This window comes from Camponotus vicinus, unplaced genomic scaffold (genome assembly GCF_025532165.1).
Source record: "Camponotus vicinus isolate PSW18456_S1 unplaced genomic scaffold, iyCamVici1.0 SCAF_8, whole genome shotgun sequence".
Lineage (NCBI taxonomy): Eukaryota > Metazoa > Arthropoda > Insecta > Hymenoptera > Formicidae > Camponotus > Camponotus vicinus.
This window is the reverse complement of record NW_028141980.1, coordinates 9,698,324-9,723,853: the sequence shown is the minus strand read 5'-3', so window position 1 is coordinate 9,723,853 and position 25,530 is coordinate 9,698,324. Positions and strand designations below refer to the sequence as shown.

The following is a 25,530-nucleotide window of genomic DNA, read 5'->3' as shown; positions in this document are numbered from 1 at the left end:
TACACGCCAAGTTTCTGTTGTTGCGTCTTGCCTATTAGGCGTCACGATTGTTTTCAAGAGGGAAAAATGTAGGTTCTCGTTGTTGTTCTCCTCGACAATGTACGCCGCGAAAATAACAAGTTCAAACGCAACTCGTTGTAATTCGCCGCAATCAGTGCGTCACCATATTGTATAATACTTGAACTCTTTATTTAAATTTCTCTTCTGTCAGTTTACGACTTTATTCTTCGCTCGAGTTTATATTCGCACACTGTCAAATCAGAAATAATGTTTTAGGTAAACAAGAAATTACGATTAATAATATAATTATAATTTGACACAGCACGAATGGTATGAGGACGATATGGTAGTGATACAATACGGTACATAAATTGTGAATATTAATCAGTTACGAAACGAGGACAATGAGAGCTTTACATAGAATGCGTTATTCTTATTGCCACGCGATTTTCTCGACGGCTCTATTACCGTCGTACAATTAGGTGAGAATGTAAGCGGATCGACGTTTGTTTCTGCTGCTAATTGCCGACGAGCGTTTGACGTAACGGGAGCAACGCGAGCTCTCGTGTCCTAGAAACTGTGCGCAAATTTATGCGATGCTTGGATTTATAGAGTAGTTTATTTAATTTGAGCGCGTCTTAAATTTTTAGGATGTTTATTTCTTCCGAAAGTAAATTTATGCGCATCGTTTTACGATAAATTTAAAATATTTTTATTTTTATTTGACGTCTCTCATAAATTCAAATCATTCTGTTTACGATTCCGAGTTTCGTAGCTGAATTAGACTTTAAAGCGATTTTTTCACTCTCCCGATATTCCTCGCTTCTCGTTTTGCCGATCGCGCGCATCTTCCTCTCATTATCCTGTCGTAAACGATCCCGTATTATCCACGCGCGACAGGAAGGACCCGTTGGCGAACGTTAATGCCCGTATAACAGTATTTATTGCCCGGGTTCGGTCTTTCTCCTTCTGTCTGTCCCTCTCTCTCCACCCATAAATACATACGCACAATGCGTCGTTAGACGATCGCTCGGCCCCGGAAATAGACCGTGACCGAGTGTTGCGCCCGAGACAATCCCCGGAAGAGCGCTCAGACAGCCACCACCATACCGCTACCACCGGAAGGTTAACCACCGACGACGTGCCTATCTGTCTGCGCGCAGAAGCACGAGTCTCTTCGCCTCCTCCTCGACGTTCTCCCTTATCTCCGGCTTTCTGGATCGCCTAACGGAAGCCCATATTAAGTTACGCTCTAAAGATACCGCTGGCCATCTCGCGACGATATGCACTTCGTGCGATCGGCAACAACAACGGTCGCGTTCGCCTCCGATTATCAACGCGAAATGGAATAAAAAACGTCGGCGTATCCGAGTCAAGCTTTAATGTTGCTTCTCCTTGAACGGTATTTCGTCTTCGATATACCTCGCTATCGATTGCGAAACTACGTCGACGCGTAATCTTCTCGCTTCGATAAATCGTCGTCTGGGAAAACTCCAATGCAGTTAGCGATATCTAGAAATGGAATTCCGCACGCGAGAATCGTTTAAGTTATCTCAACTTAAAAAATGATTAAAGTGATAGATGATATCGGTAACGCGCGCGCGGAGGAAGGGAGGGAGGGAGGGGGAGTTTGTCGGGGCGAACGTATAATTTCCACCGATTATACGTAACGGTTTCCCTCGACGGGAAAGATACAGAGCAAATAGACCGCGCATTGTAAGAAGCGTTCCAAGACATTAGGGCGCCGAGCCGTGATCCGAGCGCGCTACTAAAAGGTAATCGCGAAATAATACATAGCGGAATTACATTCCGCTCGTACGGATTGCCGCGTCGGTCTTTTGCCGGTATATTATTACGAATCGCCTGGAGAAACATCGCGCTAACATCGCGGTAACACCTAGTCCCAACGCCGAGTCCGTCCGTCCGCGCCCCTGTTCTTAATTAGCACCCCGGAGGGATACCTTATTACCTCTCATTGTGTACCCTCGACGCGAAAGGGACGCTGATAGCCGGGACGCGCGAAATCCGTGCCACAGACGTACGGGCGGCCTGCAATTTCTTGCTTCGGCACCACTCTTCGACGCTCGTTACTCTATGTTTTGTTAAACCGTACGTAAGTACGGCTCACGTAATAATTTTCCTTTGAACGCGATAGCCTCGTAATAATTGCGCGAGAGACGTAATAATCAATGATCAGCATCCACGGTAAATACATTACGCGCGCAGACTCGGTCGATCGTTTCGTTCGTTAGATTCAACTCCATTCATTCGTCAAGATAAATCGCACGCTATACCATGCGCGATTCGATGCTCGCGCTTTGCCATTTATCGCGCCGCCTACTCTTATCGCGCGATTCCCTTTGGCAGCGCGATGATTATTATAAACATCGTTTAATACGACGCAGGCGTATTCCAGGTAGATTGTCGTCGTGATCGATGAAGATGACAATGATTCCGAACGGTCGCCGCGGAAGAAGAAAGATAGCGCTTCGCTAATTAATTTCTTTCCTCCTCTCGCCCGCATATCTCGCAGCTTTATAGTTATTATCGGTTCTATTATACGGCGGCAATACTAGTCCCCTAATTAATATAGAATTGCCTGCGTCCGTAGAATCGACGCGAGAGCCAATCCTTGCTCTTTTTCCGCGCGATGTTTAATGTTGCCGGATGGTATGGGACTCGCCACACCATACCAGACGGCTCCTGATACACCACCGTGCATAATGCGTGTGTTATTACGTTTATCATACGTACATTTACCCGAGGCGAGGCGAGTCGCGTGATGGTAGAGAAACAATTTCCTATCCTGGATCCTAATTAATGCGCGCTGCAGCGTAACCGCCAGCTGGGATCGTGATCGAAGACGTTGTCGTTGGCGTGTGTGTGCGGTCGCGCGCAAGCGAATTAAACATTGTTGCTAAATTAATGCCGCCTATCGGCGTAATTAATGCCCGACGGAGCCGGACATTTTTCGCCGGGATATCTCGTGTCGGGCGCGAAGCATAGCACGAACGTCATGTTGCTTGCGTTATCGCGGCCGAACTCTCGCGGCGTGTTTGCGTAATACTACCCGCGGCTCGCCATTAAATTCGTTCCAATTTAATTAAAGCTCGCGTTTCGATGCACATTTCGATCTCGCAATGTGAACTCTTCAAGCGTTTGACGAAATTCCACGGATGTAAATAATATCGTCTTAATGTTGGAAATTTTATATTAAATTTTGTTAAAAATATTGATTTGGGTTCCTTTTTTTCGCGCAGTTTATTTTCCCCTTGCATCGGTTGGAATGTTTAAAAAATTTATTTACAAAACACACAGCGAGATTTATAAGGTATTTGTTTACGCGTGCATCTCCCTGTACGTGGGCGAAACTCTGGCGCGAAACAATTATAGAGAGCTGAATGCTGAATCTCCGTTGAAAATCAGTCACTCGCGGCGGCATTACGGTAACTTTAACCGTGCTGCATTAACATTCAACGGGCGGCGCCGCGACGCGATGGCGCTATTCTAAATTACTCCAACAGGAAATAACAACTGGGTCAAACCGCCGTGCGGTGGAGTGTCCAAAAATCCTGGCGAAAAATTTCGCCGAAAAATTGCACTCGCGCACGTGACGTTTGCTCTATTTGCTGTCGAAGGTAGGAAGGTTTTTTTAAACTTTGAAGATGGGAGAAGAGGGAAGGGGACGAACCTGGTAACTTGTCGTGAGAAGTTTCGGGCGCGCCCGAAGGCACAGTTTTCCAGAGAGAAACTACTTAACTATAACGTAACGCCGCTCGTATATGCAAGTAGTAAACCGCGCTTCTGTTCATTCTGTCTTTCTCTCTCTCTCTCTTTCTCTATCTTGATCTCTCTTGCACTTTGGAGTTTCGTACTTCGTTACGGAACTTGAACGCTCGTCTTTCCAAAGTCGCGCTTTGGGCTTTGTTTTCAGTTAACTCGCGGAGTAACCGCCGAAAGTTGGAGCACCGCGCGGACTTAAAGAGGCTGCCGCCGCTATGTCGGCGACGCGACGTAAACTTGCTTTCCTCCGGTTATTCCGATTATTCGCGTTATGGGAATTAAGTCACGGATATATAGACAGAGTATTATGTTGCATTATTGTAAAATGCACGAGACATCGTCGCGGATCATGGCGCGCGATCTTTTCCTACGTGTCCTTTGACGACGATACAAATTTTTAAGTTTGTAATTTCTTGATAAAAATTTACTAGATAATTATCATAGATTAAAAATAAAATTATAATAATATTTATTTCGAAAATAAGATTTTTAATTGAAATTAAAATTCAATTTAATAATATTTAATTTCAATAATTGTACAATTTTAGAAATTGAAAATATTGGATTCGGGAGTTTTAAATAAAAATTAATACGGGAATTAAAAATGCGATTATTTATACCTGATGAAAAGTACGAGCGTAAATATAGCATTCGTGAAACAAGAGAATTCAGTACCAAATTAACTGCAATATTCTGAGGATAATTGAAAAAGCAGTAATATCATTGTTAGCGGGTAAATATGCGAGAATACTTCGCAGAAACAGTTCGTTTAGCTTACTTGCCTTCGGAAAATGGAGCATAGTCGTAGCGTGTGAGTATACGGGATTAAGTTTCATCGTTCAACAGCAACGGGAGATTTATGCTCAGCTCGGGGTTAAGATAGCAACTATTCCGTAGGCGTCTGTCCTAATTCCGAATATAATTGCTTTTCTCTCGGGCATTTAACCGGGACGAACGGTGGTGGCAATGAAGGCAGTGGCGGCGGCGGCGGCGAAGGAAGTATCTCGCGGTGTGTTTGCAGCCTGAAAATCCAGGGCGTGGACGAGAAATGCCAAGACAATGCGTCTCATAACGCGAAATGCGGGCGAGCGGGCAGGCAACTCGACGTAGATGAAGATTATGCCAGTAATCTTTTAATTAGCTCATTTTATTTGCTCCAACGTTGCTCTAAAGAGGCCGCCGCCAGAGATACACGGTAATAATATGGAATATGCGCGCTGCGTTTTGTATTCCCGACAATGAGCCATTTTTGAAATGTGTGTTTATGAACTTCTTTTAAAGATTACTGAGATTTTGCATAAAGCGCAAATCATCTATTGCAAATTAACCCAGAGAAATTAACATCTCTCTTTCGCCTTTTTCTCAACCCATAATGGATTTACTTTTTAAATATGAGAATGGATAAAGTATTAAAAGAATAAAATTACGAAATATTTCCATACATTAACATAGCGTTGTAACCGTGATCTTTATTTTTCTGTTTCAGGTATGTGATCGAGAAAGTTTCTCAAAGGGACATGTGGTAAGCGAATTAGCATAATCTCTGTTATTGCACGTCGTATCGTTTCGAAAGAATGCGACGGTGACGTGCGTTTTTATTCCGTTTAATTCTTTAGAAGATTCGCAATAGGTGGCCGGCGTGACCTATCGTAAATATTCCGCACATTAAGTCGGAATTATGTATTACGCTTAATATCCTTTGCATTGCTGCCGGAAATCCTTTGTAATTCTCGCGCGACGCCATCATTCTACGACGGTTTAATTTCGAATTTGGCACGGTTTCAATAGCATTCGTCGTCACCGTCGCACGCGGCGAAGCCTTTATGGCTCAATTTTCTGTGACAACGTATGAATATCCGGACTTTAAACTCGCCGATGAGTCACAACCGATTTCATCAGTTGCTTTTATCTTTGTCGTGTAATCGGCATGCTAATTTCCAAGTTTCGCATGAACACACTTTAAAAATTGTTAAAAATGTGTATTACTATATTTTTAATATATTTAGTCCATGAAAACATTTTTAATACCATTGGCACAGATCTGGAGTATAGTCTAAACTCCGAAGGGAATAATTATCGTTTATTAAAATAACAGTATAACTTGTATATAATAATAATAGAGCATAAATGAGAGGTAATTATAGTACAATTAATAATTATATAATGTATACATAATCAGTTAAATATTTGAAAGTAACTTTTGAGTTTCTATAAATTTCGACACTTATAAAAAAATAACAAAGGTAGAAATTTAAATAAAAATTTAAAAATAAAACTAAAAAAATTAAACATTTTTAAAATAGACATTTAATTTTGCAATTATTTAATTAATTAGGAACTAAATTCGAATTTTATCTTTAATTGATAATTAAGTTCGAATCTCACTTTAATTGGTGCTAGTAATTTATGACTTACGATGCATGACGTACAACTTTTATGCTTCGAAAAAAATACCGAATCGAATATTTTATTAAACACACATTTCTCGTTATACACGTAGAGATATTTTTTCCGTATTCTCGCACGCCTAGATTCATGCGTGACTTTTGATACCGATGTTTATTTCGAGCTAAATGTGCATTCTGTCGTGCTCTCTTCGCTCTTTTCTTTCTCGTTGTTTTTACGTTAATATGAATTCGACGATGAGAAAAAGCATTGGATATCTTTTCATGTTTTTCCCCGTCACGGCATCCCACGCGTTTCAATATTTTCGCCCATTGCAACTCTATGCACGGCTCTCGACAGCCATGCATCGCGCATATACGCGTATTTTTCGTCACACTTGAACTTGCATTCCATGCGTGCCATTCTACGGTTTCCGCGCAAGCACTTCCCTTAACCTCCCCAGCAAAACCCAATTTTCATTTCGCGGATGACATGTCGAGTCGAGTGCTACAACGTTGAAAGCTACGGCGGAATTAAAAAGTATAGAAATTATGCGAAAGAGATAGAAAAACGCATTTATTAGAATTCCAGGCTAATTCTGTGAAAACGCCCTGACAGCATATAAGAGCGTAAGGTAGCTTACAATTAGTATTTAAATAGTAGATTCAAAGAGATTTAAATTAATAGCAGTTTTTTTGAATATTATATCATATTTAATGGATGAAAGAAAGGGTGAGCAGTTAAAAAAGTAGCATTGAAATAAAAGTTGCAAAAGTATAAGTAAACGTAATTATTTATTTCAAAAGGATCATGATATAAATGGTTGAGCAGGATTTCTGATTAATTTCCTAATTTGCAATAATAATAATTTGATGAATCGAAATTTAATTCCGTCCGATGTTTTCCAATTTCATGCGTAAACCAACGACGTAATTTTGATAAATTATTGCCGCAAAATTAATCCGCCTGCTTGTCTGAATTGCAAACATAGACAAATATTATCAATTACATTAGCAACTAATTAATCTTGAATTGTGCGCGCGTTCACGAAGCGGCATAATTAAATAGCAGTCGCGCTTAATGGGGGGAATCGAAACTCAATAATTTCGAGATTGTTGTTAATCTATATGAGAATCTAAAAAAAATCAATGTTATATATAATACGTCGCGCAAACCGTAATATCATCGAAATAGTGTGAATCGAGGAAAACTCGGAGATAAAATATCAAAGAGTTACCGATATGAAAATGGATTTTACAAATAAAATTTTAAATCTTTTTAGCTCCTTTATATTTCACTATCCCCATTTTTTTGCACTATTGAAAATTAATGTAACGTTCACGCGGAGTGACATTATTCACGTCGCGTCGGCGCAAATAGCAGGGTCGAAAAATGATAAAGTTTAAATTTGCATTCGTGTTTCGATGCTACGGAGACGTAAATAAATGCCGATGCGATACATCGGTATGATGTATTATCAGAATGGTCTGGGTACGCGACACCGGAACATCTATCATGACACACGAATCTACTATGGGCAGAGCAGGGCAGGGTAGGGCAGGGCAGGGCAGGGCAGAGGAGATCTTCGAACATTATCGAGCAACGCCATTGTCCATGTTCATAATGATCGCCGAACGAATTGGCCGGCAATGTATTTTGTCGCATCGGTTAGCCACGCACACGCACACGCACACGCACAGCTGACGGCTCGTAACGAGCCCGGGACGTATTTTTAAGCAGCTTTCATTTATCATGCTACCGTAAACAACCTACACTGATCGTGATTGAATTTGAAACACGACGCGCGTTATAGATTGGCTACGAGTCGGTTTATTCCGTTCCATATTCGATCTCGTCAATAATGACCGCGATCGAAGGGATCATGGATTGGATTAGTATTACGATTGATATGAAAAGGAAGGTAGGACCAGAACAATAGTGGAAAAAATTTATTCCGTTTTGGAAATATATTTAATATAATACATCTTCCGAAAGAAATATATATATTATTTAAATATCACTTGTTATATTATTTTACAGAAATAGAGAGGTTACAAATATATATAATCAATCATATAGTAAGAGTATTTTGTATAATGCTCCCTTTTAATTTAACAATATATTTCTCTCTCTTTAAAAATATACATATTAAAATCATATTAAGATAATATTTTTAATTTATATATGTGTGTATATATGTAAAGAAAAATTAAATGTACGAAATGCAATAAATATATAACGATATATAGGCCATAAGATAAAATGTTCATGTTTATGTCTAATAATGAGTCTCATATCTCTAAATTTTTTTTGTAATTATTAGAATAGAGGATATCTTGATCATCTTAAAAGGGCGCTTTTTACTCCTCTCTCTCAGAGACACGCATATCACAAAACGTTTTCATGCGAATCAGCGGTTACCTTCTGTCCGATAATTCGCCCAACAACAATTCTTAACGTTGTCGACACGCCACATGTCGTGTCGCTCGCGGGTTCACTGGCTCGTGTTAATAATCCACGGAAGCATGCACTATCGCCAAAGCGAATTCCGGACCTAACACTAATTTAAATATTAAGCCATGCGAGGCTGATGTTAATAACAGCAGTGGCTCGTTGTACGCTTGTGTGCGTGCGCGTGTATTTCTTCCCGCACAGTTACATTTACATAATCGTATTCCTCGTTGGTTTTTTTTTTCCGCGTTTATCCGCCCCTTCCGGGCGCAGCGGATAACGAAAACCGGGCCGTTTGTTTCTCGGTTTATCGCCGAGCTTTTGGGAGGCCGAGCTCCTCCTCTCTTCTGCATGGTGTATCATCAAACGTATCGCACGCGACGCGTTTTATACGCGACGTCCCGCTTTCGCTCGATGAAATTTTAATCCTAGATTTCGCGTCACTCGACCGTTAACGAGAATTATACGAAAAACATATGGAATTTCGATGAAAGAGATTTTAGCAAGTATATTTCGAATTGGTTATTGGAGTTTTATAAAGACATAAAAGATAAAAGAATAAAGGATTAAAAATTGAATATCGCCGCAAGGTGTAGTCGGATCAATTAATAATAATCTTAATAATGATCTAACGTCCATTCTTATCGAGACGTCGCGATTAGAATCTCATGGACGAAATAATCGAATTCCTTCGAACTCGCGGGAGAATTAATCCTCGCTGCTAATCTTGTCGTATTCTCATTGCGTCATTCTAGAAGGCTCGTTATATCTCGCGACATCATCGAACACGTCAAATGGCATCGAGATAAGTAATCTGTCAATTATCGGTCCCGTTGCTCGCGTAAGGTAGCGTGAGTGTTTTATCGCGACACGATGATCTCGTAATGCGAATGAATAACTTCTGACGAGATCTTTGTAAAATGGAATATTATTTTTTTATTATTTTTTCCATTGAATTTTTTATAGAATTGAAATATACGAAAATATACAGAAATATATAGAATATTCGGTTATTTTGCACAGCATTTCAAAGCTCGTGCTTGTTTTATAAAAATAAAAGATAGAAGACTGATTTATAATTGAAACGTTTCTTCTTCAAAACGATGATTATCGTATCACGACGAACGATACAACATATATCATTGAGATGATTCCTGGACTCTGTACAAAAACAGCTTGATTGCGATTTGATGTATCGCGAGCCGTAAGTATTACGGTCGACAAATTCATTAGTTTTCATTCAACGATCGCGAGTGGAATGGTTGTATCTTCTTTCCCTCTTCTCTGTTTCTCTCTCTCTGTTTCTCTCTCTCTCTCTCTTTCTCTCTCTTCTCTCCTCACCTCACCTCTCTCTTGAGCGTGCATCGCAGCCATATTTAATGTGCATTAAGCGAATTTCGTACTGTTGTATTCATGAATAGGTGTAGCGGCCATCAGTAGCGGTATTAAAGACAAATCCTTCCGGTATCCGGTAACTGCAATTGTGCATATGAAATAGCGGCCGAGCGAGCAATCGTCCGCGATCCTTTCGATATTGATGGACGGCAGTTTGCGTGCAGTACGATCGTTTTTCAATCGTCGTGCATCCCGCGGAAATCGCGCATCGCGCCGATCGCATGTGCGCGCGACAAGACACAATATGGAACAAATCCCAAAATCAGTAGATATCAATTTGTGCGAAATTACGGTCGCGCGACATTACGGCAAAATTATAACTCGCGAGCCGATCTCGTTTCGGAATGCAATACCATTAATTAATGTCGAAATGTGGATCCTTTCGATAAATAAAATATCATCCGCGAGATATTATGAGATACGCATATGCAATGTTGCGAGTTTCGATTGCTTTCGTTTTCAGCATTATTTAATGCAATAAATATGTGATAAATGTTTGAAAGTTTAAATGGTAGATTTGTTATTAAAATAAGAAATAAAAATATTCTTATTTTTATTATTATAAAAATAGCTAGAATTAGTTATAGCTAGTAAATAGTTATTGATAACTATCTTTTTAATTGTAAATTTTATTCTTTTAATCTTTTTTATGATATATAAAATTTATTCTTCCAGTCTTTATGTGATTAAAATAGTTAATATAAAAAAATAATTATCTTTTTCTCTCTCAATATTCTTTCTTAAGATAATTTTATTTTTAACCTCTCTCTCTCTCTCTTTCGTTCTTTATTTCTCTCGTTTAAATGTAAATATTAGTCTTTATTTTTATTTTCTATTGCAAAAAGTAGATATTTCTCGAAAACGATCTGTTACTAATTTTGCTGGAAACAATTGCGGCGAGATGAAAGTAACTAAGCGAGCGATGGAAAATGTTGCAGCGTCATAAACGGGCGAAAACGGAACACGTCCGCAATTTGGGATGTTATGTGGGATTCTGGCCTTTGTTTCTGAACGCAGAGAGATATTGAGAGAAAGCATCTAATGAACCTCCGGCTAAATGAGTCATAGGCCGAATACGTGCGCAAAACCGGTAAATACCTGACCGGTATGACACTGACCGGTATGTAAACATTATATATGTGTATGCGACTGTACGATTAAAGTTGTACCGGCATATTTGACTTTCGATTTCCACTTCGACAACGGAATTAATAACTGACCCGCTTAAAACACCATCCATAATTCTTTGACGCGTAAAAAATACGTTTTTTATCGAACATCTAAATTCGCATTAATCATAGTGAATGTTTTTTCTTTTTATACATCGCTATTCGTTCCACTTTTCTTTTTCACGACGGAATTAATAATAGCTACAGGTAGATGGATGTCATAATTTTTGCTTCGATCGAAAATCTTTCTTCGCTTCAATGATGAGATTTATTTATGTCGAGTTTTTTCAAATTTCTTCTCTTATAAATTACTGTTATTTACTTCTCGCGTGCAATTTGAAATATGAAAAAAAATATGTTTTTATAGATAAAATTCTCACATTTTATTTTATTGTTTCTTTATAAAAATTATAAATTGCAGCGGTGCATGTGTGTGTTCGTGCGCGTGTCTTGAAAATAATAAATGACAATATCTCGAGATAAGATACATGTGGCTCGACGATATTCTTTGGCTGTGGTCTGCATTCTCTCGATTAATCTCGCTTACTCATTATTTTCCATCGGGAAAAGCGGCCGTGACTATCGATACATGAGCGAGATACTTCGCGACACACCGTGCAAAAAAGGAACGAGTCGTCTCTCTCGAGAATCGTGTCTCTTCATCATGCCACGATATGTACGACGTGCAGATCCTTCGGCTTTATCTGATGCATTCGCGACATCTCGTCGTCGATCCTGGCGAACGTTGCGTCGCCGGACAGACATTCTCTCGATGGCGTCTTGCAAATAGAAACAGCCGGCTGTGAACAGACAGACGCACAGAGCGAGCGAAATAACTGAAGAAACGGAATAATTAATCTTGCCGACGCCGAGAATCGCTAATTAATTTAATATGCTATCGATATTATCTCGCTCTCGTGGGAAATCGATACTTATAATTAATCCTTCCTCGTATGCTTTCCGGTCGTTTTTAAAATCAGCAGTGCAGCCAGCGGCTGCTTTCGACGTGCTAGCTAATTTATTATGTCGCTTTTGAACATAAAGCACATATAGCTTGATTCATACCTAGTATATAAAATGTTAAGGATAGATTTGTTATGTAAATGTAAGACGGGAAATCTCATGGAAAAATATCGAATTGGCTTGTCGTTTATTTTTCATTTATATATCATTAAAGATGATGTATGTGTGTGTGTGTGTCTTGGTAGTTAAGCTTGAAATAAAAATTCTGTTGCAGTGAAGTCCATTTGAATTTAAATAAAAAATAAAGCTCCATCTGTTTCTCCAAATACTTGATATAGTCAGCCGAGAAAGAAACATTTTATTTTAAATTTCTTATTGCTCAAAATTTTATTCCACATTTTATAAAGATTTTTATTTGATTATTTAAATGAAGAAAACTCTCTTTTCTCTTAATATTTTACAATTATTCCTTACAATCTTTATATCTAAGAGTGCTCTTCCTTCTCGAGGACATTTTGAAAAATTGCCGACTTAAATTGGAAGACCGAAACTGATTTCGCGATCATCACCGAAATTAATAACGTCGTCGAATTGACACTTACAATTAGATCAATCTGTCATCTAATTTTTCTTATAAGGCGAACTCTTTGCCCGTTTCTTTTTTAAAATATGAATTCTGACATCGTTACGATAGAATAATCTTTTTAATAACGATTCAATTCGCGCAGCTTTAAAACGAAAGAAATTACGCGTGTCGAAGGAAAATAGACCTATGAACTCTCGAGATAATTGAAAATTATGTATGTAAAAGCGATAAGCCTTTCCCATCGCGGGATCGAACATTCCTTGTAGAGAATTATTATCCGACCATCTTTTCATTGGATGATAAGCGAGAGAGCACGTTTTCAATAGCGAATTATTAATTAGGCGGCTAATTAATTGCAATTAAACTATTATTCTAATAATGCATTGACAATGTAACGTGCATACGTTATTGTCAATTGAGGTTAATGATTAGGCTAGTCCGAAACGCGTAACGAGCTGTTACGCAATGCGGTAAAAAGCTTCGGATCAAATAATTGGATGCGCTCGGATAATCATTGGTCTCGATATCGATTCGATAAGTATCTCTAATTACTATTAAATAATAGGCGCTCTCTAATGATAGAGACCTTACGCGCGTATCTTAATTAGGTATATTACGTAGTCAACATGTCAGACCATATGCTAATTTTGCATATCTCGGCTATTTCTTTTTTGAAATAAAACTCATTAACCAACGATGCATGTCTTATGTACGTAGATATCGTTGGAATAATTTAATTATCTCGTGATAAATTGTGTGCGCCAAGTCTTCCAAGTGTATTGAAAGGAATGTTATAAATATCTTGAGATAAATAAATATTTTTACACATATACGCACACATTAGTATAATGTTAACAGTTTTTTATCGTAATATTGTAAAAAATATAATTTAGAGGATATAATTCTTTATTGATACAATTCTTTCTGATCTTTATATTAAGGTTGAAAATTTCTTACATGTACAATACATTTATAATAATGTTGCCGAAAATTTAATTAGAATGTTAGATATATAGAACATTTATATGTAAAATATATTATTATTAATTTACAATCTCTTGCTAATCAATCAACACAGTTGTTTTATCTGTGAAACATTTAATCATTAGCTTCACCTTAACGTGTAGTAAGAAAAGTACGTTTGTTTGCACGTAATTTGTGATAGCATCGGTATTTTCTACTAAGTATTTTCGAGCAATCATTTTCAATGAAATCGATGATCGCTAATCAGCGCAGAAGGATAATTTATCGCGTTTCTCGTCTCGAGGTGAACCGAAATTTCATCTCGGCGATCGTGCTTCACTATCCTTTCGAACTCTTGAGTTGGTGCAATTCTCAGCCCTTAAGTGGCTGATTTATGTACCGCGTCCGCGCAGAATACTTCGGATCATGAATCAAACGAACGGAACCGGTGATTTAGACTGCCGCGGAGTTATTTGTTTATTTATGCGCGTTTCTATCTCGCGCGAATCTTGCGCGAAAGCCGATTTCCGTGCGATTATCTTGGGGCCGCGCTTGGGCACGTTGCGCGTTATCGGCATATATTACATGCTCGAAGTATTTCTTCCAGCATCCTCGTTCGTCTGGCAACAGGAAGTGCCGTTACTCCCCGAGCGGTGTAAGCCGATTTTGATCGTTTGGCCATCATCGAATCCCCGGAGAAGACTTTCCCATAGAGAGACCAAAGTGAATAAAGTCTTAAACCGCCGTGTCCCTGTAATTAAAAACGTCAGACTCGTCTTGTCTCACTTTTCATCATAAAGCTATAAATCTTCTCTCGATTCTTGGGAGACGTGTTGTAGCATCATCCGCGATGATGAATTCCATCTGTCAGATTTTGAAAGAAAGATTTAATTTTTTTTTATTTCAATAAATTTTATTAAATTTATTATATAAGAAATAATTTCGTTACGCATTTGTGCGCGTGTGAATCATAATTCCTGATAATTTAAAAAAATTTTTCATTATTTATAATTCAAATATTTTATCGTTGTTTTTTTTTCAAATAAGAATCCTAATTTTTATCAACAATAGTCTTACATGAAAATACTAATGACATCCTTTCAGTTTCATTTATCTGTTTTTTTTCATTACGCGAACAAATACGTGGAAACGAATGTATTGAAATCTTTGTGCTTCTACAAATAGCAGGATCGCGTTTGGCGTGCGAAATCAGTTGTCACGCGATACTGAATTCAATGACGAGGCCAGAACAAGAGAACACGTTGCTGACCCAGGGATATTTCGATGTAATCGTATTACCAAGGCTAAACAAACTTCTCTTTTTCTCTCTCCTTCTCTTTTAATCCGTCATGATTCATTAACGAGACAAAATAAGGCCATAGTGTGAATGCCATTCTGGCATAAGATATGATCAAATTTTGCAATGTTGGTTCTCTGATACAGAATGACGATACTAAATTAATCGCATGGATAAATGCAATATGTGTTATATATGTACTTGGGTATATGTAGCATATCTCGATATTTTTTATGTATAAAAATGTTCATTTTACCTATATTTTTGAATCTAAAGTTGAAATGCACATGCATTATTAAAAATCTTTCATTTCTCTACATCAACTAGTCGTCGACATGAGCAATTTCATTTAAGAACTATTGAACTTAAAATCTAAATAGAATAAATAAAATAATTTTATGTCAGGGTTGATTTGCGCTGATCTACTCTGGAATACAAATTTAAACCAAAGTAGGACAGCAGAATATTATTATTTATGTCAAAGTTGATTTCTGAATCTATTTTAAACGGATACTTACTTATTTCTCCAAGTATATAACATATGCTTTCTCGCTTTGATTCTTCCTGCCCTAGATTCTTCGAGCTGCTTTTAAACTTTTTTATATCGAGAAATTGCACTGTCGGCCTCTGAACACTTACGATCCGAGTCGCGTAGAGCAATTGATTTATACGCGTGTACACGTCATCGTCAGGAGGTATCATGGAGGAACGCGGGTTCATGATTTAGCATACCCGCTTTGCTCCTTTATTCGCTCGCGTCCGCGAGAAAAAATGCGCCCAGACATTTTCCCAACGTTCATAACGAGCGCTCGCTAAGCGTCGCGTGAGTAATGCGGTTGCGGTCTCGAAAGGGCGTCATTTTCGCGCGTCGCCGGTTTCCCACCAGTCTCATGAGATGACGCGTATTATATTCTGCCATTCGTTTGCGAAAAATGGGATCCATGACGGCGATGGTATAACAAACGCGAGGGGATACCCGGTAATCTTTTGCACGTGGCTTTTTTTTGCAACTTTGTTATAATGCACCTGTAATGCGTTTCTCGACACATGAGTAAATTGTCCAATAGAAACGATACGATGTAACAGTCAAACGCAAACCACTTTTAAATAAAATTACTATTTTATTTTTCTTGCTATTATTTGTATCAATTATGTGATATCTTAATTCTAAAAATTGAGTTTTCGATACATGCTGTTTTAAATTGTTGATGTAAGAATTCCCGAATAGTTTGTATATTTCACGTTGTGCCATATGGGAAAAATATAATATATGTATTTAAACGGAGTTTTAATTTTTTTTTAAGAACGCAACATATTTTTACTTCATCTTCTCAATTTATTCCTAGCTTCCATTTAAATATCTCATAGAAATCAATATCGATCGACAAATTTATTCCAACTATTAGAAAATCATACGCGATACAATCATCGTTGATTTGATAAGAGCACGGTTTTCGCTTAGCTCATACACATTGTACTGATAACGCGCTATTATCATTCGTGCAACGCAAAATCGATAAATATTCGTAGAAATATACAAATTACGCACACGCACAGATGACGAAAAAAATTAATATCTTGAATAATGCGGGTCGCGCGACACGCATTTCGCGCGCACGCTCGGTGATCGACCCTTCCATACGCATTTATTTCAAGTTAGATGTCGGAACGAGACAGTTACTACTAGATCCCCGTGCGACGATATGACGTTTATAAAGGCAAACGACGTTCTCTCTGGAAAGACGTGTTTATCTCGAAGATAGGAGAGACGAGAGTATTTTCCACGATGACATTACACCGCGTGACGCGATAAAGCGAAAAGTTACGGCACCGTTCAAAGAATGAATACGTATAAGTATACGCTTAGTTATACGCTTAGTTATACACGCATAAATTTAGATAGACTATCGCGAAGGAAGGTACCGCCATTAATTATTTTTAATACCGCTATCACAGTTTAAAGGAGATTCGAAAGAATTATGATAGCGAGTGTGCATATCGCACACTGTTTCATTACAATCGTGTGTCATTGATAACGAAGCATGTGATAGAAACGTATGCAATGAAACGTATCTTAATAGCGATATGTAAATGCTTCGTGTGGAATCGTGTAACGTTATGTTACAATGATTCAACGCGCGAGTCAAAGTTCGCGCGTGAGATTCGGAAAGGCCGCTTTTTCGAGGAGCCGACGAGCGAGCGAACGAACGAGTCTCTATACGCGCGTCTTCCTCTCGTCTTTCGAGTGAATCGACCACAGGGACTACGTTATTAGTAAATAAAGACGCGAGGAAATTCTATTTGCGGGCAAACACACTGCGGCGGCCGCGGTGTGTACAGAACCCTCGACCGCGACCATCTCCAGCGGTCGCCGCCTCTCCTATTGGAGTAATGCACTCGAGGCCGCGCGAGTCTATCTATGCGCTTTCTCGGTTCCTTTATACGGCGTGCCGATTTCCAGGGATAAGAACGAGGGAAACAGGGGAAGAGAGAGAGAAATACTGTCTATTCGTCGTTACGGTGCGACGTAAACGTTTTTGCGATGGCACTCGAGAGAACGTTCCGCAGTTCCCATCCCGTCTGGCCAGTCTCCGAGACGAACCACTTTCGCATCCGACGCTTTTCGCTCGATCGACCGGATGACTTGAGTGTTTGCGCGACGGGCGGTAATTAGCGAACAATCCGAACAAGTTTTAAGAACGATATACATTTGAGTAAAGAATAAAATATGTATGTATAAAATACAGGAGAAACAATATTTGAATGATTGTCAAGATCGCGAATAATTTTATAAATAATTATATAGATATAATAAAGTAATGAGAAAAATAATGCGCGTAAGTTTATCTTACAATTTGCATGAACAAAAAGTTTCTTTAAAAGCTTCAAAGTTTTGTATAGATATGTACAGATGAACATGGTGATTTTTTCTACATGGTGAAATATTTTTTACAAGTCTTTTTAAACATTTTCATTGAAAGAGAATTAAAAAAGATCTTTAAAGATGAACCGTTTGACTACGATATTTCATTAGATCAAATTGTGACTTGAATCTTTTTCATTGCAAAACTACTTTAACCGTTATCAACCGCGTATCGCGGCCATGGAAGATACTAATTTCTCGGTTCATTCTTCATCGTCATTCGCCGCGCAAAAATCTCGACCTCTCAGCCGAGAAACGAGACGAATCAAGCGCTCGTTAATACGTGTCTTCGGCACTTAGTTATCTTAAACGGTGCCAGACGCACCGAGCCGACTGGGAGCAGGCGATAAATTCTCTTGCGGTTTTAATTTGCCAGTGAATTCTCGCCGGAGAACGAGGGGTAAAAAGTGGGAGACGAGGGGACCAGAAACACCCGGGTATTAAAACGGTCCGGGCATATATAGCCGCAGTAAATTATATCGTTCTCGCGAGAAAGAGAGAGAGAGAGGAAAAGAAAGAGAGAGAGCGCAGCGGTTTGCATTAGTGCTTGAAAAAAGTATGCCGAGAGCTAAACTTTTGGATAGAAATGTATAGCCACTTGAGATTACTTTTCCTCTTTGCCGAAGCTGCGTGTCGTATTCAGGGACACATGTATCCTGAGACAAATTGCTTTTTTATCTAGTTTGTGCGAAATAATTAGATTCTATTAGGTTTTTTATATATTTTTATTTGTTCATGCTTTTATATAATTAATTTATAAGAGTGAAGTTCTTTTTACCGTAATTTCTTAATACTCCAAAATTGATGTTTTTTTTTTTGTAAATTTAAAATTAGTTATTTACTTTTTTTTAGAAACTAGGGAGAAAACGGAAAGATATAAATTTATTATTAGATATGTGTATGTCTCATTTATATTAATTTAAATTTAAAAATAATTGTTTATCTGTTATTGTATTTTCTAATTTTATCAAATGGTTAAGAAAATTAATTTGTGCAATTAATAATTTATAAAAATTTTTTAATTTATCAAAATTGTAAATATATTTAATTAATTTTTCAAAATTAATTTTGTTAGCGACAAAAATCGAGATAAAAATCGTGATAAAATTTTCAATTTCGCATACAAGTCATTCTTTTGAGGATCGAGAAGCGTTCTTTATTATTTTACGGTCTTTGTTGGAGGCTCTGAAGAAAAAGTGCATTGATTATAATGAAAGTTCCCGTATCGAACGACGGATTCGACGAACGAAACGACAAGATGAACCGTAAACCTATAATAATGGAAGATGAGTCTCTGTCCGGGTGCTCTTCGTTTCACTGCCACGTCGGATTGTCAATATCTCCATTTATTACTGATGGCCGCTCCGTTGTACCTTGCATTTATGAGAATGACTTTTCTTTGGGATATAAAAATAAAAAGCTCATGGGATCCGAGAGAGGCCAACTCGACATGATAATTTTCACGACAAATCTTTGAGTAATTCTTAGAAAATTAGAAACAACGAATAAACAGTTAAAAAATTGTTTTTTAAAATTGTTACAAAATCTACGAATTATGAAAACTGCTTGCTGTTTATTGCAATAGTCGCAATAACGTTAATAAATTCGATGCAAATAAAATGTTAATGTAATATTATACAACGTAATATTTATCCAGACTAATTACATAGTAAGATCGTGGGAAACAATTATCTTACACGACGCAGCTATTTATACGACGCGGCTATTTATTTATGATTTTATCTACAATAATTTTCCGATTTATTATGCCCGCCGCATACGTATGATGCTTGTGGGTCATTAGCAAATCTAAACGTTTCGTGCAGACGTTGTCGTCGCGGGATTAATTAATAGAGCGCGCGGCCACGTATGACGGACGTTAACGGATGGACCCGCCGTCATGGGAACATGACAGCGTCACGATTAACGTAAGTGGAGACAGGCAGACTGTTTGTGTGATGCTGCCGCCCATCAAGTGCGTTATCTTTAGCCATATAGCGATAGCACGAGGCATGCGTGGGGATGGATCGAGGAAATAATGCATGTGCTTTGAAATTAACATTCGATTCCCGTTAAAAGTTACATCCGTTATGTTGCGGTAGTTTTATGTCTGCAAATATCAGTCGTGTAAAATAACATTTTGCAATGTGTAATATAATTTATATTTATCATTTGTAATATCTTATCTTTTCTGTAGCCGCGATATAAATTTACTTTAATGTGAATTTATCATTTTGCTCGAACAATAAATTTCACATATGAACCAAGGAAGCATGCAATCGTCGTCGGTTTTTATTTCACGAGATCACTATTACTCGAACAATTTATAATGAGATTTGAATCGTACGTGCACACAATGTGTATGCATGAGAGAGAATATCATAGTAATAATACTTGAGAAGAGAAAGAAATGCGCGCTTTCGTATATTAATTAAAGGATAATAGATTTTGCGTAACACGAGATTCATCAATAATTTGCATATTTTACAAAGAAGATATTTTTTCAAAAAACTCTTTTTTGAAATAAAATTCTCCTACTAATTATGGAACACGCACAATATTATTCGCAAAATTGTAAAATAAAATTTCCTATTAAAATGAAAAATTGTTAGGATATATTATTCAATAAGGAAGATAAAATTTTTTGAAAAATTATTATTTGCGTGCCAAAATTGCAATTGTAGTCAACAAATTTATATATCATAGTCGGAAAAACCTACAATACTCGATGAATATTTAACAGTGATATCTTTTTTATTCTCGTGTATCATAACTGTGGAGTAAATACGAGCGTGAGTCAAATGAAAATCTTAATTTCTTTTTCATTATTTTATTGAACAAAAATAATACAACTGTATTATATTACTGTAACATTTTTATCTGCAGGATACTCTTGCATGATTCTTTAAGTCACTGATAACAATATTGCCAATTTACACGATAATAATATTCAGAAAATTTCCATTGCAATTTTTTCGTTTTATTTATCTTCATATTTTTGCCACGTTATTTTGTTGATGTCCAACTCAGTCTTTTTAATTCTAAGAAAAAGAAATATATTCTAATGATAAAAATTCGACAATCAGCATAAATCGCCGGATGATAAAAATCGTAAATTAGTATAAATCGAGACCGATTCTCCGTTTCAACAATGCTGGCCGCATGCAACATTTATAATCTGACAAATTCGGCGAATGAAAACGTAAACGTAACACGCGTATGTAATTTAATTAACATTTCCAGTGTAGTAGAATGAACAGGCGGATGGGCGTCGCAGAGTTCGACCGGAAAAATATGTCGGACGAAGAAAACGCCTCGCCTATGTCCGGATGCGGTTCAATGCGGGTCGAAAATTAATATATCTATATATATGCATATACATATATCTATCTGCTCGGCGATGTGCAGCGACTCGGAGAAGCACAGTCTATTAACATCTTACAAATTTTCGTTAACGAATTTTTTAGTCGAGTGAACACCATTTTTTTCAAATATTTAATTTTTTGCGCAAATAATGAAATTTGCACAAGTAGCGTAAAAAATTTTACAAAGAAATACACGTTTTTAAATTTTCCTTGTGATAAATATTTTTTGTTCTTGAAAAAAAAAATAAAAATTTAAATTTTCTTTCTCCAGTACTAGTTAATACGCGCGTATATAAAATATGAAGTTTTACTATCATGTTAGCAGTCAAGTTATTATATGAAGAGGGTAATACTCAAGATTAGAAAAATTAACTTTAAAGATGAAACAAAGATGTTAACATAATCGCTAAGGAATAATTGAGCCCAACTAAAAGAATCCGTACGCAAAGTTTGTCAATGTTATTCAGAATCATCTTGCAGACTCATCGGCGACCGAGACAGTCATCTTCACTGAGGGCGTCGAGAGGCTCTTCTCTTTTTCTCGAGTATGAGGCAGAAGAGTTCCTTCGCGTTGTGCGGTGCCCTTTTCAATCTCCGCTGCTAAATATATGCACAGGCTCTGTACTGTAAATAGTAATTATTACACACTTTACGAAGAGTATTAGAGAGAAAAGATATTATACATATATTCTTGAGTGAATTTGCAAGTGGCATAAATCATTTTCTAGTAACAAAATTTCGAAAAAATTAAACTATCGAAAACTTTATTAACTACTTTAACATATTAATAGAAAATTATAGAAAATTATAGAAAATTGTCAAACAAATTATCATTCATTTTTTATACAAAATATATCTTTATAAGAATAATAATTATAGAGGATCAGATTATTATATACATGTTTTGAAAATCTTATACTTTTAGCTATTTTTTTATGCTTTAATCTGGTTAAAACAATCTCGCACGATCTCGCGACATGCACGCAAGGAGGCGAGACTAATATGAATTTGCCACATATATGCATTTGGCTTCATTCTGCGCGCGTGAAGCAACAACAGCAGTCGGCGCTGTTTAGTGTTACCTTCGCATAAATCTCGATCTCGCTCTGTAGACGTGCGGTATCGATCCTGCGGTTTGTATAGCGCGCGTTTCAGCGTCAGCCGGTATTGTTTCAACGCTATACACGTGCACGGTATACGCGTGCCAATGTCAGGACGTCTTTCGAAATTATGTAAGTTACCGCGCGAGAGACGCCGGGCGGTTCTCGGCACAGAAGCGGGGGCTTCTTTTGTGCATTCTCTACCAGGTCGTTAATTGTTTCCGAAACAAAGCGCCTTTAATAAATAAGAGTCGCATTGCTCAAGGAAACGCGCTGAACATCGCGGTTTGCGCGATGCCAATTACCTCCGCTGTGTCTTTACCTCCGACATTCCTCTACGATATATTCAACTCGAGAGAGTTATCGTGAAACGATGGGTTCATTAATTCTAATAAATGTTGATATGTTTAAATTAATTACGTGATTATTACTATAAATAAAGTTACGAAATTTTAATCAAGAATATAATGTGTGTTACAGAAGCAAATTATATACATGATTACTGAATCATTCAATTTTATAGCTACTGTCTAATGTTGTTACTATCTATTATGTGTGCGTTTAATAAGATACATATGAAGTATAATAGAAGTAATATGTGATATAAAAATATTCCGCACTTTCAAAATGTATGCCTTGACACTGTAAGATTTATTACATAATATAGTTATAGTAAATGTAACAGAAATTTTATACAGCACGCATGCATAATATTCGTTCTCTTTATAACGTAGAAATGTAAAATATAATTTAGAGACACCGTAAAAATATTTCTATTTTTTTCACGATTATTTAATTTAATTTAGGAAGAGAGCATAACTCAAATTCTATGGAATATATATTTTCGGAAAAATAATAAAATTACTCTTATGAGAAATACATTGAAAATATATTAATTCGCTGAATATCTGAAGCGCTTTTCGCGAATGTCAAGGTGGTCTCTCCATTAGAAGATCTATACAATGTTTGACCGTTGAGATACCGAATTCCTGCAAAGATATCCCGAGTGCTGAGTATCCTCCGTTCGCATTCCACAGATTGATCCCTCGTCGTGTCGCCCCAGTAAACGATCCTACGGTAACAAGCTACATTTACAACATGACTTGTAAACTTAACGTACACTCGACGTAAATTTAATGCGCGTTTAACGTCCGCAGTTGCCAGCCGTTCTAACTCGACTAGGCGATCTCATCGATGAATTAACTTATTTACGTTCTGCTCACGCAGAGTTAAAGGCCCGCATATTGTTCGCAACGATGTATCGTTCTTGGGAAATAGCTGAAGATATATGTACAATATACGAGTCATCAACCTAACGAGAGGCACGATGTTTCATCATCGTTCAACGCAAGCACGCGGATAAATACGTCGATAAATAGACAGAGAGCTACCGGAGAATTGCATTCGATAATATCGCGAATATAAAAACAAGATTCGCATAATTAAAAGAAGTTATTTTTCTTCTCCAATATTTCGATGAAAATTTTATTTGGATTTTTGGAAAATTATGATTTATACCTTAAATTTCAATATAATATTTGAATATATATTTTCACTTGGTTATAATATTAAGAATCTTAATATTTATAGCAATATTTGATTGAAATATGACATTCGCTAAAATAAGTTGACGAAAAGCATGGAAAAAGATTTGCAGCCGCATTCAAATGGAAGTTTTTGAAAAACTTGATCGTTTTACGTGTCATCGATGCTCGATTGGCGTTTCTTTGGCCAAACGCAAATTGATCGTAACTCGACTTTTGCCTTCTCCATTTTCACGAATTTTTCTCTTTCTCTTTTTGTCGTTTCGTTCGCTTTCGTAAGCTTGTCGCGATGTTTTTTATCTAGATAGGAAAAGAGTACTTGAAGCGCTGTCGGTCCATAACTACAATTGTTCAGATGATGGCTCCGCCATCGATGGTTTCTAAGAAGAAAGGTTGATGGAGCTGAGGAAAAATACTTGGACGAAAGTCCGAAGAAATCAACCGATGCTCGGATAGAATCGACACTCATCCGAGATTCGCGATCGTAATCAACGGAAACGAACGTGATTTTTGTAAAAATATATTGTAGAAAATTCTAGAAAATATCAGTTGAAAGTATAAAATGCTCAGCAATAAAAACACATAATTTTCACAAGAAATAAAAAATTTAAAAACAATTTCAATATATAATAAAATATTTTTCTTTGATTTATATATTTTTTATAAATTTAATGTTAAAGAGTAGTGACAAAAACGAATGATGCATGTAAAATATTAATATCTATTGATTTGAAAATAAATAAATAAAATTTGTCACGTAAAATAAAAAGATATCTAATTATACAAGCACAAATCAATTTAAAAAATTTGACTATAATCAATAATTTTTATTAAGTTAATTAATAATTTATAATAATAAATTCTAATCAATATTTATAATAATAAATTAATCAATAGTTTATCAAATAATTTTATATAAAAAATTGTATTACATGTGTAGTGCTATAAAACATTTTTTGATTTTAATTTAATTTTTTTCATATTTTTTTATTTTGTTTTCAAGATTTTTTAATTTAGACGCAATGAATAATGTTTTGACTCACTGAGTTATTTTCACGGAGAATTTTTGTTTGTAGAAATGCGAATTATGAGACGGCATACATATACATACTTTATTATAATTATCTAATAAACTACTGAGCAAATGTTATGTGCTAATTTCAAATCAGGTACAAATTGCAGTATACATACATAAAGTTCTATATAAGAGATAGAAGGAAATATTTGTTCGCCGTACATTTAGTAGTATGACGGTAATTAATTCATTATTAAACCAATGTTATAATCATTTGTGTCCAATAAATGGATTCGGATTTACCGAACGGCAACCGTGATATACGTACATAATAATCGTTTATTAATAAATTGAATTACACATGTAACTTCAAAGCCACACAAAGCGGTGCAGATTCACAGTGCATTCAATAATAGTGGGTATTACAGCGGACTAACAAATGTTATGAAAAATATAATCGATCATACAACTGTATATATAAAATAATTCTTTCGTATAATAAAAATGTTTTATATTCTTTCTCATCAACTTCGAAGCTGGTGTTACGTTACGTTATGGTCTATTTAGAGAGTTAAATTGTTTCCGTCCTAG

The 25,530-nt window shown here is 36.8% G+C and overlaps 1 protein-coding gene across 3 annotated transcripts in view; it reads left to right on the top strand.

Annotated features, from left to right (window-relative positions):
* The window catches only part of Twin (CCR4-NOT transcription complex subunit 6-like twin), a 484,682-nt gene that overhangs the window by 225,716 nt on the left and 233,436 nt on the right, over positions 1–25,530 (top strand). The window contains exon 6 of one of the 3 annotated variants that reach the window (XM_083107017.1): positions 5,270–5,305. The exons of the other annotated variants lie outside the window; for them this stretch is intronic. Coding sequence (XP_082963143.1) covers positions 5,270–5,305 — 36 coding nt within the window. The remainder of the gene's footprint in view (positions 1–5,269; positions 5,306–25,530) is intronic. 3 annotated transcript variants of the gene reach the window in all.